Source organism: Rhinopithecus bieti, unplaced genomic scaffold (genome assembly GCF_001698545.2).
Source record: "Rhinopithecus bieti isolate Rb0 unplaced genomic scaffold, ASM169854v2 scaffold_56174, whole genome shotgun sequence".
In the NCBI taxonomy this organism is placed as follows: domain Eukaryota; kingdom Metazoa; phylum Chordata; class Mammalia; order Primates; family Cercopithecidae; genus Rhinopithecus; species Rhinopithecus bieti.
In genome coordinates, this window is record NW_016824749.1 from 4,575,236 (window position 1) to 4,589,195 (window position 13,960).

Below are 13,960 nucleotides of genomic sequence, written 5' to 3' on the forward strand. Positions count from 1 at the left end.
AGTGATCCGCCCACCTCCGCCTCCCAAAGTGCTGAGATTACACACATGAGCCACAGAGCTCAGCCCATAATATGTTTTTAAAAAGTATATCTAGAGATATTGACACAATTATGAATGCAGGCTGAACACTTAGTAATATGGTCTACAATTTACATTGCAATTTCAAAGTATCACTACAAAAGTAATATAAAAAGCTTTTGAATTTCTAAATGCATTTCCAATTGACCTTAGATTACCAATTGCCAATAGTTTTCAAAGTGACAAATATTGAAATTTCTAAAGTTACTTTGTAATAAGTAAGCAAATATCTCTCTCGGTTATAGATCATATGTAAGATTAATGCCATATTAAGGAAAGCCAAAGTTATAAAACTAAATTTGTGAAACTGCCCTTTTTTCTTTCCTTTTCTCTTTTTAGTGGTTGAATTAGTACTAAATTTGGTTTCACGAAGGGCGAATTTATCTTTGAAATGGATTTCGGTCCCATCTGGTATCTTTTTTTTTTTTTTTTTGAGACGAGTCTCGCTCTTCTCGCCCGGGCTGGAGTGCAGTTGGGCGGATCTCGGCTCACTGCAAGCTCCGCCTTCCGGGTTTAAGCCATTCTCCTGCCTCAGCCTCCCCAGTAGGCTGGGACTACAGGCGCCCGCACCTCGCTGGCTAGATGTTTTTTTGTATTTTTAAGTAGAGACGGGGTTTCACCGTTTTAGCCAGGATGGTCTCGATTCTCCTGACCTCGTGATCCGCCCGGCTTGGTCCTCCCAGAGTACTGGTATTACAGGCTTGAGCACCGCGCCGGCCCATCAGGTAGTCTTAATTGCTTTATAAAAATCTAGAAATCTAATACAGGTTTTAAAAAGTAAATTTTTCCCAGCAGTTCATATGTTTCGGCCCAAAAGTAAAAACTGGGGAGTTTATCTCCATTTGCTTCAAATTAAAAAATCGACGACCGGGGAAAGCATATTTTAAGGTAAAGTCCTGTGAGAAGAGCTTAAGATCACCCAGAACGGAAATGCGAATTTGCTACCTCTGGGTTTCCGGTTCGCAGAAGTGCGAGGGGCCCCGCCTTAGCGGGTCTGGCTAGCTGGGTCCACCCCTTCGGGTCATGAAACCAGGGCACGACAGGGAGGGGGCGTCCTCACAGCGACGCGCGGGCGAGGGCAGCTGCAGCCTCGGGATGGAGGCCCAGAGCCCTGCCCTGCAGATGACGCGCCGCTTGCGGCTTCACCTACCCTTCCCCACAGATGGCTGCGGCGTGGCGCCGAGGATGCTGGGCGCGCGCCCCTAGGGAAACCCGGAAGAGGTGGCCGGGTGGGCCGAGGGGGCAGGGCCAGCGGGAGCCCGGCGCTGATTGGCCGGCGTGGCCGGCGGGCCCCCGCCGCTGGTTCGTGCCGGCGCCGCGGCCTGTGCTGGGATGTTTGAGGGCGGCGGGTTCTGGGCTTCCGGGCTCCGGGCTCCAGGTGGCGGCGACTGAGAGCGACGGCGGCTGTGAGCAGCGCATTGCGGCGCAGCGCAGGCGAGGCCAGCGGGCGCGTCGCGGCCGGCCCTGTCGGCCGCGGGATGAGGAAGCGGACCGAGCCGGTCGCCTTGGAGCATGAGCGCTGCGCCGCCTCGGGCTCGTCCTCCTCCGGCTCGGCCGCCTGCGGCCGCTGGACGCCGGACTGCCGCCTGAAAGCCCTGCGCCTGACGGGCACGGGGCGGCCGAGCCGCGCTGCGCAGCCGACGCGGGAATGAAACGGGCGCTGGGCAGGTGAGGCTTCGCGGAGGGGGGGGGGGCTCACCTGCTCAGGTGCGTCCCGCAGGGGGCCCCAGCACCTCCCAGCCCCACCCAGGGTGGCCGCCCGCCCGATCCGCGGCCGCCCGGGTCCGCGCTGGTGTCCCGCATTTGGCCTGCGGCGGCCCCACCCCCGCTCCCTTCCCCGGGCGGCGCGGAGGGAGCGCTTTGCCCTGCCCCTGATCCCCTGTGTTCTCCTCCCGCCCTCGCGCTCGGCACTCCCAGCTTAGCCTTGCACCCCGACCCTTTCCCTGGGAAGCCCTGGGGACCCTTACGTTAGGGGCTTGGCGCTGCCCGAAGTCATGACCCCGCGTGGGAGAGCAGGGTAGGGGGTGGGGAGTCCTTGGGCGATCCCTGGACGCCAGGCACAGCAGAGGCATGAGGCAGAGGGGCCGGCGCCAGATCCTGAGAGCGCTGGGGCCCACTCGGACCTCCTCTTCCTGCTCTGCATCGGGCCCCGCACCGAGCGCCCGGGCAGGCGCCCCTCAGGCTGGGCTGCGTGCACGGAGCCTTACTGGCACCTTGGGCGCTCGGCGCCTCTCCCAGATGACTAGGGTCGGGGGCGTGCGTCTCTCAGAACTCCGGGACCTTTGGGGAAGGGCTCAGTGGGCCGCAAGTTGTAGGGGAAGGAGGGACTCGAGCATCGCAGCCGTCGGAGGGAAGCTTGTCCTTCCCTCTCCTGGTGGTGGTTCGTGGTGCTGGAAATCTGTCCGCACAAGTTCGCCTCCTTGGGAATCACCTTGCAGTCCTGGGTCGTTTGGTTAGTGGTGTTCTCCCTTTGGGTAGAAGATGTACGCGTTTATATAAAGCCACTTTCAAAACTGGGATGGAGTTGGGATGGAGATGGGAACATGTTTCATACGGACAGATTTCTTCTCCCATCTGCTGGTTTCCTGATTATCTGGCTGTTTGCAGAACGTAGCATTCCTGGCAGCTTTGAAGCCTTGATATTTCGTGGCGGTTTGAAGAAGTTACTCTGTGGTGATCTCGGGCGTTGTAGCAGAGCGCTTCTTTTTTGACCATCTGGAATGCCCTTAGTTGATGCTGGCCACTTGAGTGTAAAATATTTATGCAAATCGCTCCTAAGGAAAATTAGAATTTCAACTGCATTGCTTAAAAGATCATGAAATTAAACTATAGACACCTACCTCTAAGTCGATGGTTTGACAGAAGGGCAGAGACTGATAGCTTTGTGTTTATGGGTGTAAAATTATCCAGCATCTGATCAATATCTTTTGTGAAACTAATCTGTTCTCTTTGCTATGGAAAGATTTATTTGCATTAAAAACTCATGATTTAACTTTAATACACTTTTATTAACAGACATAGCACAACGCTTAGATAAATTGGAAAATTCTTCCTTCGAAAAAATCGAATTGCGGGGCGCGGTGGCTCACGCCTGTAATGCCAGCACTCTGGGAGACCGAGGCGGGGCAGATTATCTGAGGTCAGGAGTTCCAGATCAGCCTGACCAACATGGAGAAACCCCTTCTCTACTAAAAATAGGAAATTAGCCGGGCGTGGTGGCGCCTATGCTTGTAATCCCAGCTACTCGGGAGGCTGAGGCAGGAGGATCACTTGAATCTGGGAGGCGGAGGTTGCGGTGAGCCAGGATGTCGCAGAGCCGAGATTGCACCATTGCACTCCAGCCTGGGCAACAAGAACGAAACTCCGTCTCAAAAAAAAAAAAAAGAAAAGAAAAAATCAAATTGTTTTCCACGACGTTTGGGGAAACAGCGCTGACCTGGCACCTTCCTTGAAGAATGTACTGTATTAAAATGACCCAATTAATTTTTATTTTCTAGTCGGGACAAAGAGAGGCATTCCAGTTGTGTCCATATCCTTTGGATAAGCAAAAGACTGTTAGGGGTAAAAAGCAAAACAAAGGGAAGGAAGACCAAATTTGCCAGCTACTGGTTGTCTTCCTTCCCAGCTGGCTCTCTCAGACATCCTTGGACTTTCTCCTCTTCCTCACTCAGACTCTGTGCCACCATCAGCTCCTCACCCGTGTAGACGTTATTATCACTTACTCGAGATTGTAATTTTTGCTTGTCTGCCTCCCCCGCAACCAGAATGGAAGCACCATGAGAACAGGAGCTTTGTTTTCTCCACTTAAGTATTTCCAGTACCTGGCACCTAGTAGTTGTTAGAAAATACTTGTTGATTGGACAAAATTATCCATTGCGCCACAGAGCTCCTTTGTGTCTTTTATGATCCTCCTTTTGATCCTTCTCTACATTTTTTAAACTCTTTATTGTCAACATACACGGAAGTAGAGAAGACAATTTAATGAGCCTTCATGTATCCATCACTTAAAGTTTTCAGTGTTTAGCCAATTTTGAATCATCCATTCATCTTCTTGTTTTTTTTGGTAGGATGAAAGGTTGGATTTTTTTTTTGAGAAGGAGTCTCGCACTGTCGTCCAGGCTGGAGTGCAGTGGCGATCTTGGCTCACTACAGCCTCTACTTCCCGGGTTCAAGCAATTCTCCAGCTTCAGCCTCCCAGGTAGCTGGGATTACAGGCGCCCGCCACCGAGCCAGGCTAATTTTTGTGTTTTTAGTAGAGATGCGTTTTCACCGTGTTGACCAGGCTGGTCTCAAACTCCTGACCTAGTGATCCACCTGCCTCGGCCTCCGAAATTGCTGGCATTATAGGCATAAGCCACAGTGCCTGGCCTGGAATATTTTTAGACAATTTTTTTTAAGGCAGTTCTATCACTCAGGCTGGAGCACAGTGGCATGATCATGGCCCACTGCAGTCCAGATCATGGCCCACTCCTGGGCTCAGGTGATCCTCCCCCATCAGCCTCCCTAGTAGCTGAGATGCTGTGTGTATGCATTCCTGGTTAATCTTCTTTGTTTTTTTTTTTTTTTTTGGTAGATCTGAAGTCTCACTATGTTGCCCCCCAGGCTGGTCTTGAATTCCTGGCTTCAAGTGATCCTTCTGTCTGGGTCTCCCAAAGTGCTAGGCGTGAACTACCATGCCAGGCCTAAATTCTCCTGCCTCAGACTCCTGAGAAGGTGGGATTACAAGCCCATGCCACCACGCATGGCTAATTTTTGTATTTTTAGTAGGGATGGCATTTCACCATGTTGACCAGACTGGTCTCCAACTCCTGACTTCAAGTGATCTGCCTGTCACGGCCTCCCAAAGTGTTGGGATTACAGGCGTGAGCCACCATGTCTGACCTCTTTTTTCTTTTCTGTTTGCATTGCATCTCTAGAACAAAGTTAAATAATAGGGATGACACTGAGTAACTTGTTTCATTCCTGACTTCAGTGAGAATGCTGTTAGTGTTTTTGCCATTAAGTGCCATGCTGGGGTGTGTTGCTAATGTTGTGGGGAGCTTTTGTTTTGTTCCTGCTCCCTTGCTGATGTTTTAAAATAAAACTGGTAATTGAGTTTTCTCAAATGCCAGTGTACATCTGTGGAATGATAATAGAGATTTTCTTCTTTTGTCTGTTAACATAGTGAGTTATAGTAATGGATTTGTATTATTGAATCATCATTGTATTCCTGGGATAAACTCTCTTATTGTATAGTCAGATTCTATTTATTAATTTTTTTTTTTTTTTGAGACGGGGTTTCATTCTGTCGCCCAGGCTGGAGTGCAGTGGTGCGATCTTGGGTCACTGCAACCTCTGCCTCTCAGGTTTAAGCAATTCTCCGGCCTCAGCCTGCTGAATAGCCGGGATAGGCGCATGCCACCATGCACTGCTAATTTTTGTATTTTTAGTGGAGATGGGATTTTGCCGTGTTGACCAGGCTGGACTCAATCTACTGACTTCAGATAATCTGCCCACCTCAGCCTCCCAAAGTGCTGGGATTATAAGGTGTGAGCCACCGCACCTCGCTTATTAATTGTTATTTTATTTAGAACTTTTACATCATTATCTGTGAGAATAGTGTGTAATTTTCTCTTATGCAACCTTTATCAAGTTGTTTTAGTGTTTTCTATAGCTTTATAAAAAGTTTCTTATATAACATTTTATTCTAAATTTTTATTGTTATTATTATTATTTTGAGACAGAGTCTCACTTTGTCGCCCAGGCTGGAGTGCAGTGGCGCGATCTCGGCTCACTGCAAGCTCTGCCTCCTAGGTTCACGCAATTCTCCTGCCTGAGCTTCCAGAGTAACTGGAACTATAGGCGCCTGCCACCCCACTCGGCTAATTTTTTGTGTTTTTTTTAGTTGGTCTCGATCTCCTGACCTCGTGATCTGCCCGCCTTGGCCTCCCAAAGTGCTGGGATTACAGGCGTCAGCCACGGCGCCCTGCCATTTTATTCTAAACTTTTAGCCAGCTTACAAAATATTAAAATTATTTGTTTAAAATTTGGTAGGAATTTTCTTGTAAAACTGTCTAAACCTGGTGCCTTTCTATTTATTTATTTATTTAACTTTTTTGGAACATACAGGTCTTGCCACGTTGCCTAGGCTAGTCTTGAACTTCTCTTTCAAGCAGTGCTTCTACCTCTGTCCCCCAAAGTATTGGGATTATAGGCATGAGCCACCATCCTAGCCAGTGCTGTTTCAGAATATAGCACTTCGGTAACTACTACAGTGTCTTCTATGTCATTGACCGGTTTAAATTTGCTATGTCCTGATTTCAGTTTTGGCAGTTTATGTATTCATATAAAATTATCAATTTAATTCAACTTTTTTCCTCTGTACCTGTGGCCATTTCCCCAGTTTTGTTCCCTGTTTTTTTGTAATTAGGGTTTTTCCTCCTTTTTTTTTTTTTGAGATGGAGTTTCACTCTTGTTGCCCAGGCTGGAGTGCAATGGCATGATCTCGGCTCATTGCAACCTCCATCTCCCAGGTTCAAGCAATTCTCCTGCCTCAGCCTACCGAGTAGCTGGGATTACAGGTATGTGCCACACCATACCCAGCTAATTTTGTATTTTTCGTAGAGACAGGGTTTTTCCATGTTGGTCAGGCTGGTCTCGAACTCCCAACCTCAGGTGATGTGCCCGTCTTGGCCTCCCAAAGTGCTGGGATTACAGGCATGAGCCACCACACCTGGCCTGCTTTTTCCTCTTGATTTAGGCTAGTCAATAATATATCTATTATCCATACATACACTGAAGTGGGGAAAAATATAAACACACATACATATTTTCTGCTCCATCAAAGAAAATATTTATCTTTTTTAGTTCTGGGAGATTAGGGGGATGCTGAGGGCATCAGACAAGTGGAGAGAACAGGTTCTGTCTGAAGGGGACAGCAGCTACCACACCCTGTCCTGTTGCTGCCTGGCAGGAATGTGGTCCTAGAGTGGCCAGATCGTCCAGTCTTTCTGGAAAAGACTAGCTGGTGTTTGTTTTTAGTTTGTTTTGTTTTGTGTTTGAGATCGGGTTTGGCTCTACACCCAAACTGGAGTGCTGCGGTGCAGTCATGGCTCACTGCAGCCTGTGCCTCCCAGGGTCAAATGATCTTCGCACCTCAGCCTTAAAAGTAGCTGGGACTACAGGCAGCCACCACCATACCTAGCTAATTTTTGTATTTTTTGTATGGACAGGGTTTTGCCATGTTGCCCAGACTGGACTTGAACTCCTGCGCTCCAGTGATCCACCTTCCTGAGCCTCCCAAAGTACTGGGATTAAAGGCATGAGCCAGTGCACCCAACCTTTTGTTTGTTTATGTAATTTTTTTTTGTCTTAGTGTGTGTGCTTGTGTGTGTGTGTAGTATTGCCAACTTTTTTAACATTGGTAAGTAATTCAGATGAGAGCAATTTTGGAGGTCAAGAAGAACCCTAAACCAGTTTTTTTTTTTGTTTTTAAATTCTGGGCTGAAAGGTAATTTTTAAAGGTAAATATTTATCTCATTCATAGGTCAACTCTGTACTCCTTGGGACGAGGAACTAGATAAGTTTTTCTTTGCACGGTGTCTGGTGTGAGGAGGTACTGGGCAAATGAGTGACTTTTTCTTCTTTTTTTCTTTTTTTTGAGACAGAGTCTCGCTCTGTCACCCAGGTTACAGTGCAGTGGCATGATCTCGGCTCACTGCAATCTCTGCCTCCCAGATTCAAGCGATTCTTCTGCCTCAACCTCCTGAGTAGCTGGGACTACGGGCGCCTGCCACCATGCCCGGCTAATTTTTTTTTGTTTTTGTTTTTGAGACAAGAGTCTCCCTCTGTTGCCCAGGCTGGAGGGCAGTGGCGCAATCTCGGCTCACTGCAACCTCTGCCTCCCAGGTTCAAGTGATTCTCCTGCCTCAGCCTCCCAGGTAGCTGGGATTACAGGCATGCGCCACCATGCCTGGCTAATTTTTTGTATTTTTAGTAGAGACGAGGTTTCACCATTTGGTCAGGCTGATCTTGAACTCCTGACCTCATGATCTGCCCGCCTTGGCCTCCCAAAGTGCTGGGATTACAGGCGTGAGCCACTGTGCCCAGACTTAATTTTTGTATTTTTAGTAGAGACGGGCTTTCATCATATTGACTGGGCTGGTCTTGAACCCCTGACCTTGTGATCTGCCCGCCTCGGCTTCCCAAAGTGCTGGGAATACAGGCGTGAGCCACTATGCCCAGCCTAAATGGGGAATTTTGTGGGCCTTTCATTAGCCCTGGAATTCTTGGGAATGTGCGTTGAAGGCACGACTGGTCTAATTTGGACCCTGAGAAGGCAGTCATGAGATGTACACGGTCTGTGTGTCACCTAGTCTTTATCCTCCGCCTCCCAACCAACAGGCCAGATCTGCTGGATGGACAGAGATCAGTGGGCTGCATGGGAGGTTTCATAGCCAGATCACCCTCACACATAAATGCCAAAGAACACAGTCATCACACCTCGTTCTTCCTTGACCCAAAGAAGATACTTTATCCAAGGTTGCTAATGGCTTCCCCCTAACCCAGAAGGGTGGATGGCTGAGGTTAACATCTGTCTTCTTCAGTGTCAGCCTGCCCCAGGTTCAGTATCAACCTCACCCTCTTAAGTGTCCCTGCGTGGTATCTCTTCATCTTTTCTTTTCTTTTTTTTTTATTTATTTATTTATTTTTTATTTTTTATTTTTTTTTATTGAGACGGAGTCTCGCTCTGTCGCCCAGGCTGGAGTGCAGTGGCCAGATCTCAGCTCACTGCAAGCTCTGCCTCCCGGGTTCATACCATTCTCCTGCCTCAGCCTCCTGAGTAGCTGGGACTACAGGCGCCGCCACCTCGCCCGGCTAGTTTTTGTATTTTAGTAGAGACAGGGTTTCACCGTGTTAGCCAGGATGGTCTCGATCTCCTGACCTCGTGATCCGCCCGTCTCGGCCTCCCAAAGTGCTGGGATTACAGGCTTGAGCCACCGCGCCCGGCCTCTTCATCTTTTCTTTACAGATTAGGAAGATGGGAGCAAGTTCTGAGCTAGCTTTTGTGATTAAAGTCCACTTTGTCCATCTCCTTTTTCCTTTTGCTCCACTCTCAGTACAGTCTGTGCCAGGATTGTGACAAGGCACGGGGCTGGCTTTGTTTATGGTGCCGCAGCTGGCCCCCCACCCCCCACAACTGGTGCTGGTTCTCCTCTTCCTAACTCAGTGTACCTTATCATGGCTGCACTCCAGCCAGGGACTGGCCACACTGGGACTTGGTGCTTTGCCACTGCCTTCTGCTTCATTAGGACTCTGCATCCTGTATCTCTGCTTGGTTCCTAGTTCCTTTCAGCCACAGTGTCCCTTCCCAAGGAAGTGCCCACCTTCTATGGCAGACAGGCCTGAACTGTGAGGGGTATCTTTGGGCAGGCTGAAAGCACCTGAGGCACTTTCATGGAGGAAACCTTGGAGAGAGGCATGGAAGATGGATCACCTTGTCAGGTTTTTGCTAACAGCTTTGGAGACAGGACCTCATTTCAGACTCCTGCTGCTACTTCTCCTCCTCCTCTTCATTCCCCTCCTTTCTCTCCTCCTCCCTTAGAACACTTTTCCTTCCAGAGTGAAATCTGCAGGGAAAGTGTTTATTGAAATATAACCTGAAAAGCTGACAGATTAAGTCGATGCTCTTCACCCAGAGATGATGCCACAAGACTTCAGGCTCAGTGTGCTTGTGCTTTGGCAGGGGCTCTTTCAGCATGAGAGTGGGTAAGCCATCTATCTCATGCCACACTGAGAGCCAGTCAGTGAACAGGGGCCAAGAGCCAGGATGCCAGAACCAAAGTGTCCCATTACCAGCAAGACTTCTCATTTAGACCTGGGCCCCTTTGTATTGTGATTTACTGTTGCAGAGGATAGACTTCATAGAGACCCGGGTCTCAAGTGAGTTTTCAGATTCTCTGGCTTGGGTGAGTTGTGTAACACCCTGAGTTTGTTTTTTCATCTGTGATATGGGGATTAGAGTGTCTTCCCTGTAGGATTGTGGTGAGGCCCAGGTGTGTGGAATGTTCGTGGCACGTGGTGTGTGCTCGGTCAGTGACATCTTCTAGGTGACTAGCCCCATGATGATTATAATATTAAGAGTTGAGGGTACTGGCTGGTGTGGTTGCTCATGCCTTTAATCCCAGCACTTTGGGAGGCCGAGGCAGGCAGATCACTTGAGGTCAGGAGTTCAGGACCAGCCTGGCCAATGTGGTTAAACACCATCTCTACTAAAAAGATAAAAATTAGCCAGGCAAGGTTGTAAGCACCTGTAATCCCAGATGAGGGATTACCTCCTGTAATCCTGCGAGGCTGAGGCAGGAGAATCGCTGGAACCCAGGAAGTAGAGGCTGCAGTGAGCCGAGATTGCGCCACTGCACTCCAGCCTGGGCGACAGAGCAAGACTTTGTCTCAGAAACAAAACAAAACAAACAAACAAACAAGAAAACACGAGTTGAGGGTACTGAGAAAGATCTGTTAGCGCATGTCAAGAAGGATTTTCTTCTACCCTTTTCTGCCCCAAATAATTAAGAGTCTGGCTTCTCAGCCAGTCATACATATAGGGTGCATCCTGACCAGTTAATGTGTCTGTTGGTATTAGAGCATTTATAGCACTACTATTTGCTTATTTAACACTTTTTTCCAGCCACTCATTTAACAGTTTGAGTACCTGTTAGGCCCAGTAACACCTGTGAATGCCGAGGCCATAGCAGTTCTCCTGGCCTTTACATTCTGGTAGGGAAGGCAGATGACGTACATGAAGAAACATGTGATGCCACATGCTCAGGGCACTAAGCAGGAAAATGGTCCCAGTGAGGAAATAGCCACAGATGAGGCCCTGTGACTGTGTGTGCACAGTTCGGGTGTACAGGGGACGTTTCTGACAAGGAGACATGTGAACGGATGCCACTGGCTGCTTTAGAAAAGAGAAATGGCAGGCCGGGCGCGGTGGCTCAAGCCTGTAATCCCAGCACTTTGGGAGGCCGAGACGGGCGGATCACGAGGTCAGGAGATCGAGACCATCCTGGCTAACGCGGTGAAACCCCGTCTCTACTAAAAAATACAAAAAATTAGCCGGGCGAGGTGGCGGGCGCCTGTAGTCCCAGCTACTTGGGAGGCTGAGGCAGGAGAATGGCGTAAACCTGGGAGGCGGAGCTTGCAGTGAGCTGAGATCCGGCCACTGCACTCCAGCCTGGGCGACAGAGCGAGAATCTGTCTCAAAAAAAAAAAAAAAAAAGAAATGGCATGATGTGTGTGTCATCATGTCACTCTGACTGTGTGACAAGCACAGACTGCAGTGGGCAAGCAGGGAGACCAGCTAGGGGCTACCAGAGTCATCCAGGCAAGAGATGACAGGGGCTGAGGCTGGGATAGCAGCTGTGGAGATGAGAAGAAGCATGTGATTCTGGATTCACAAACTACTTTTTGAGCAACAGGAAGAATGGAGTTGCCAGATACTGAGATGGGGACAGATGTGGAAAGAGCAAGTGCTTTGGGGCAGGAGAAGTAATCTGTTTGGTTTTGGACATACTGAGGTGTCTGTTAAACATCCAGATGGATAGGGGATAGAGTTCAAGGGGAAGGTTAGGGCTTGTATCTGACCATGGCTGTGGCAGGTGGTACCTAGAGCCCTGCAGCAGACTCGCCCAGCAGGCAAGTCAGGACAGAGTCAGGACCTGGGCACTGAGTTAGGAGGATTGCTGGGAAAAAGTGTCAAGGTAGCCACCTAAAGAAGGCCTGTTGGAGAAGAAAGCATGATCTGCGATTGGATTTGGTGACATGAGATCAGCATTGACAGGAGTGTCTTACTGCAGTGGTGGGGGCAAAAGCCTAATGGTGAGACCTCAAGGAAGAAGTGGAGAGAGGAAATGTAGGTAGCTTTTCCAGAGAGCTGTGCAGGAAAGGGGGAAAGACGGGGAGGGATGGCTGGAGGGGGTAAGTTTTCTTAGCAGTGATATTAGATACCAAAAAATAAATAAATAATAGCATCACTATGCTATAGGATAACTTCAGGCAGCCAATTATATTGATCATTATGATATTATCATAATTAACGTGATATATTAGCCAAAATCGCGCCATTGCAGTCCAGCCTGGGCAACAAGAGTGAAATTCCATCTCAAAAAAACAAAAAACAAAACAACACATACTGTAATTGTATTCCATATGTTCCAGAAGTTAAGTGGAGTCATGGAATATCTGAAAATTACCCAAATTGAATTTCTAAAGATGAAAACCACAATGTGTGAGGTAAAGGTTACACTGAAAGGAATTACACTGAAGGGCAGATTAAACACTGCTAAAGAAAGGGCTCGACTATTCAACGTGAAACCTGGGGAAAAGAGAACCAAACAAATTTTCAAAAGCATCATTAGGACGCCAGCTGCAGTGGCACACATCTGTACTCCTACCATGCCTGTAAACCCAGCACACCTGTAATCCTAGCACTTTGGGAGGATAAAGAAGGAGGATCGCTTGAGCCCAGGAATCTGAGACCAGCCTGGGCAACAAAGGGAAACCTCATCTAGACCAAAAAAAAAATAAAAATGAGCCAGGCGTAGTGTGCACGATTGTTTGAGCCCGAGAGGTCAAGGTGGTGTGAGCCGTGAACAAGCCACTGCACTCTGGTCTGGGCAACAGAGCGAGACCCTGTCTCAAAAAATATATATAAATAAATAAAAGCATCACTATGCTACAGGATAACTTCAAACAGCCTATTATATTGATAATTATGATATCATAATCATGCGATATTAGAACAATCTGGAGTGTGCATGGGAATAATCCAGGAGAGAGGGAAGATGGATGGCATGGGACAGAGTAGGTGCAGTGATGCCTCTGGGCCTGTGAGAAGGGGCGGGACCCAGTGTTCTGAGGCTGACCAGAGGAGCTCCCCTCAGGAAGGAAGGCCAAGGCTGTGGGGAAAGACGTGGGTAAGTTGATGGATTTGTGGGTGAAGGAATCTGCCAGTTCTGTTCTGAGTGCTTGTGCCATCCTTAGGAAAGAAGTGGCAAGGCCCTCTGCTAGGAGGGCAGAGGGAAGAGGAGGTACTGGGCCTCTGTCTCTCAGTTCCCCACATGGGCCCAGTCTGAGCTCTGACTCCTCAGCCTAACCAGAATCTTCCCATCACACTTGCTAAATTCTCATTAACATCAGCAATCATACTGCCTAGCAGGGACTCTTCTTTCTGACATGTCATGTTTTTAAAAAAGATGACAAAGACAGTTCCCATGGGAAGTCATTGCAGTTGTGACCTGCTGTGTATCTGTGGAGTTGGCATGTTCTGCATAGCTGAGTGCTCTGGGAAGCCTGCATGGGGTCCCTGCACACATCCCAGCATGGAGGGGCTCAGGGCTGGGCTTGAGGCGAAGGTGGGAGAAAGGTCCACATGAACTGAGGTCATGACAGAGTATTCAGGCGGGACCAGGCAGAAGTCTCGGCCCTGGGGCTTGCTGGTACACAGATTGCTAAGTTTCTTCCTTGTTAAATAGAATTAATCTTGAGATGGTACTTGTGGGCTGAGTTGCCTCACTCACTTGTGATACGCTTAGCAAATGAGAAAATGCCCTGAGATAATGAGAGCAGAGGGCAGATGGGTGTCAGTGTGGGAGCGGCTGAAAAGGCCAGGACTTTTGGGTTTGTAAAGGTGAAGGTGGACACAGGCTGTCAGTGAGGGAATACATGCATACCTCAGGGGTGCTGAAACTTAGGGTTTGTTCTTAAAGCCTGAAAGAAGTTGTCCTGAGCTTCATGGTAAAAAAAAAAAAAAAAAAAAAATTCAAATTGTCTTCAGTTCTTTTTTTATTTTTATTTTTTTTTGAGATGGAGTCTTGCTCTGCCGCCCAGGCTGGAGTGCAGTGGC

The 13,960-nt window shown here is 48.6% G+C and overlaps 1 protein-coding gene across 1 annotated transcript in view; it reads left to right on the forward strand.

Moving 5' to 3' along the window:
- The first annotated feature begins 1,393 nt into the window (after window positions 1-1,393).
- Window positions 1,394-13,960, forward strand: part of ABHD12 (abhydrolase domain containing 12, lysophospholipase) — an 89,032-nt gene continuing 76,465 nt past the window's right edge. The window contains 2 exon segments of the mRNA XM_017862549.1: window positions 1,394-1,686; window positions 1,689-1,746. Coding sequence (XP_017718038.1) covers window positions 1,557-1,686; window positions 1,689-1,746 — 188 coding nt within the window. The 5' untranslated portion in view covers window positions 1,394-1,556.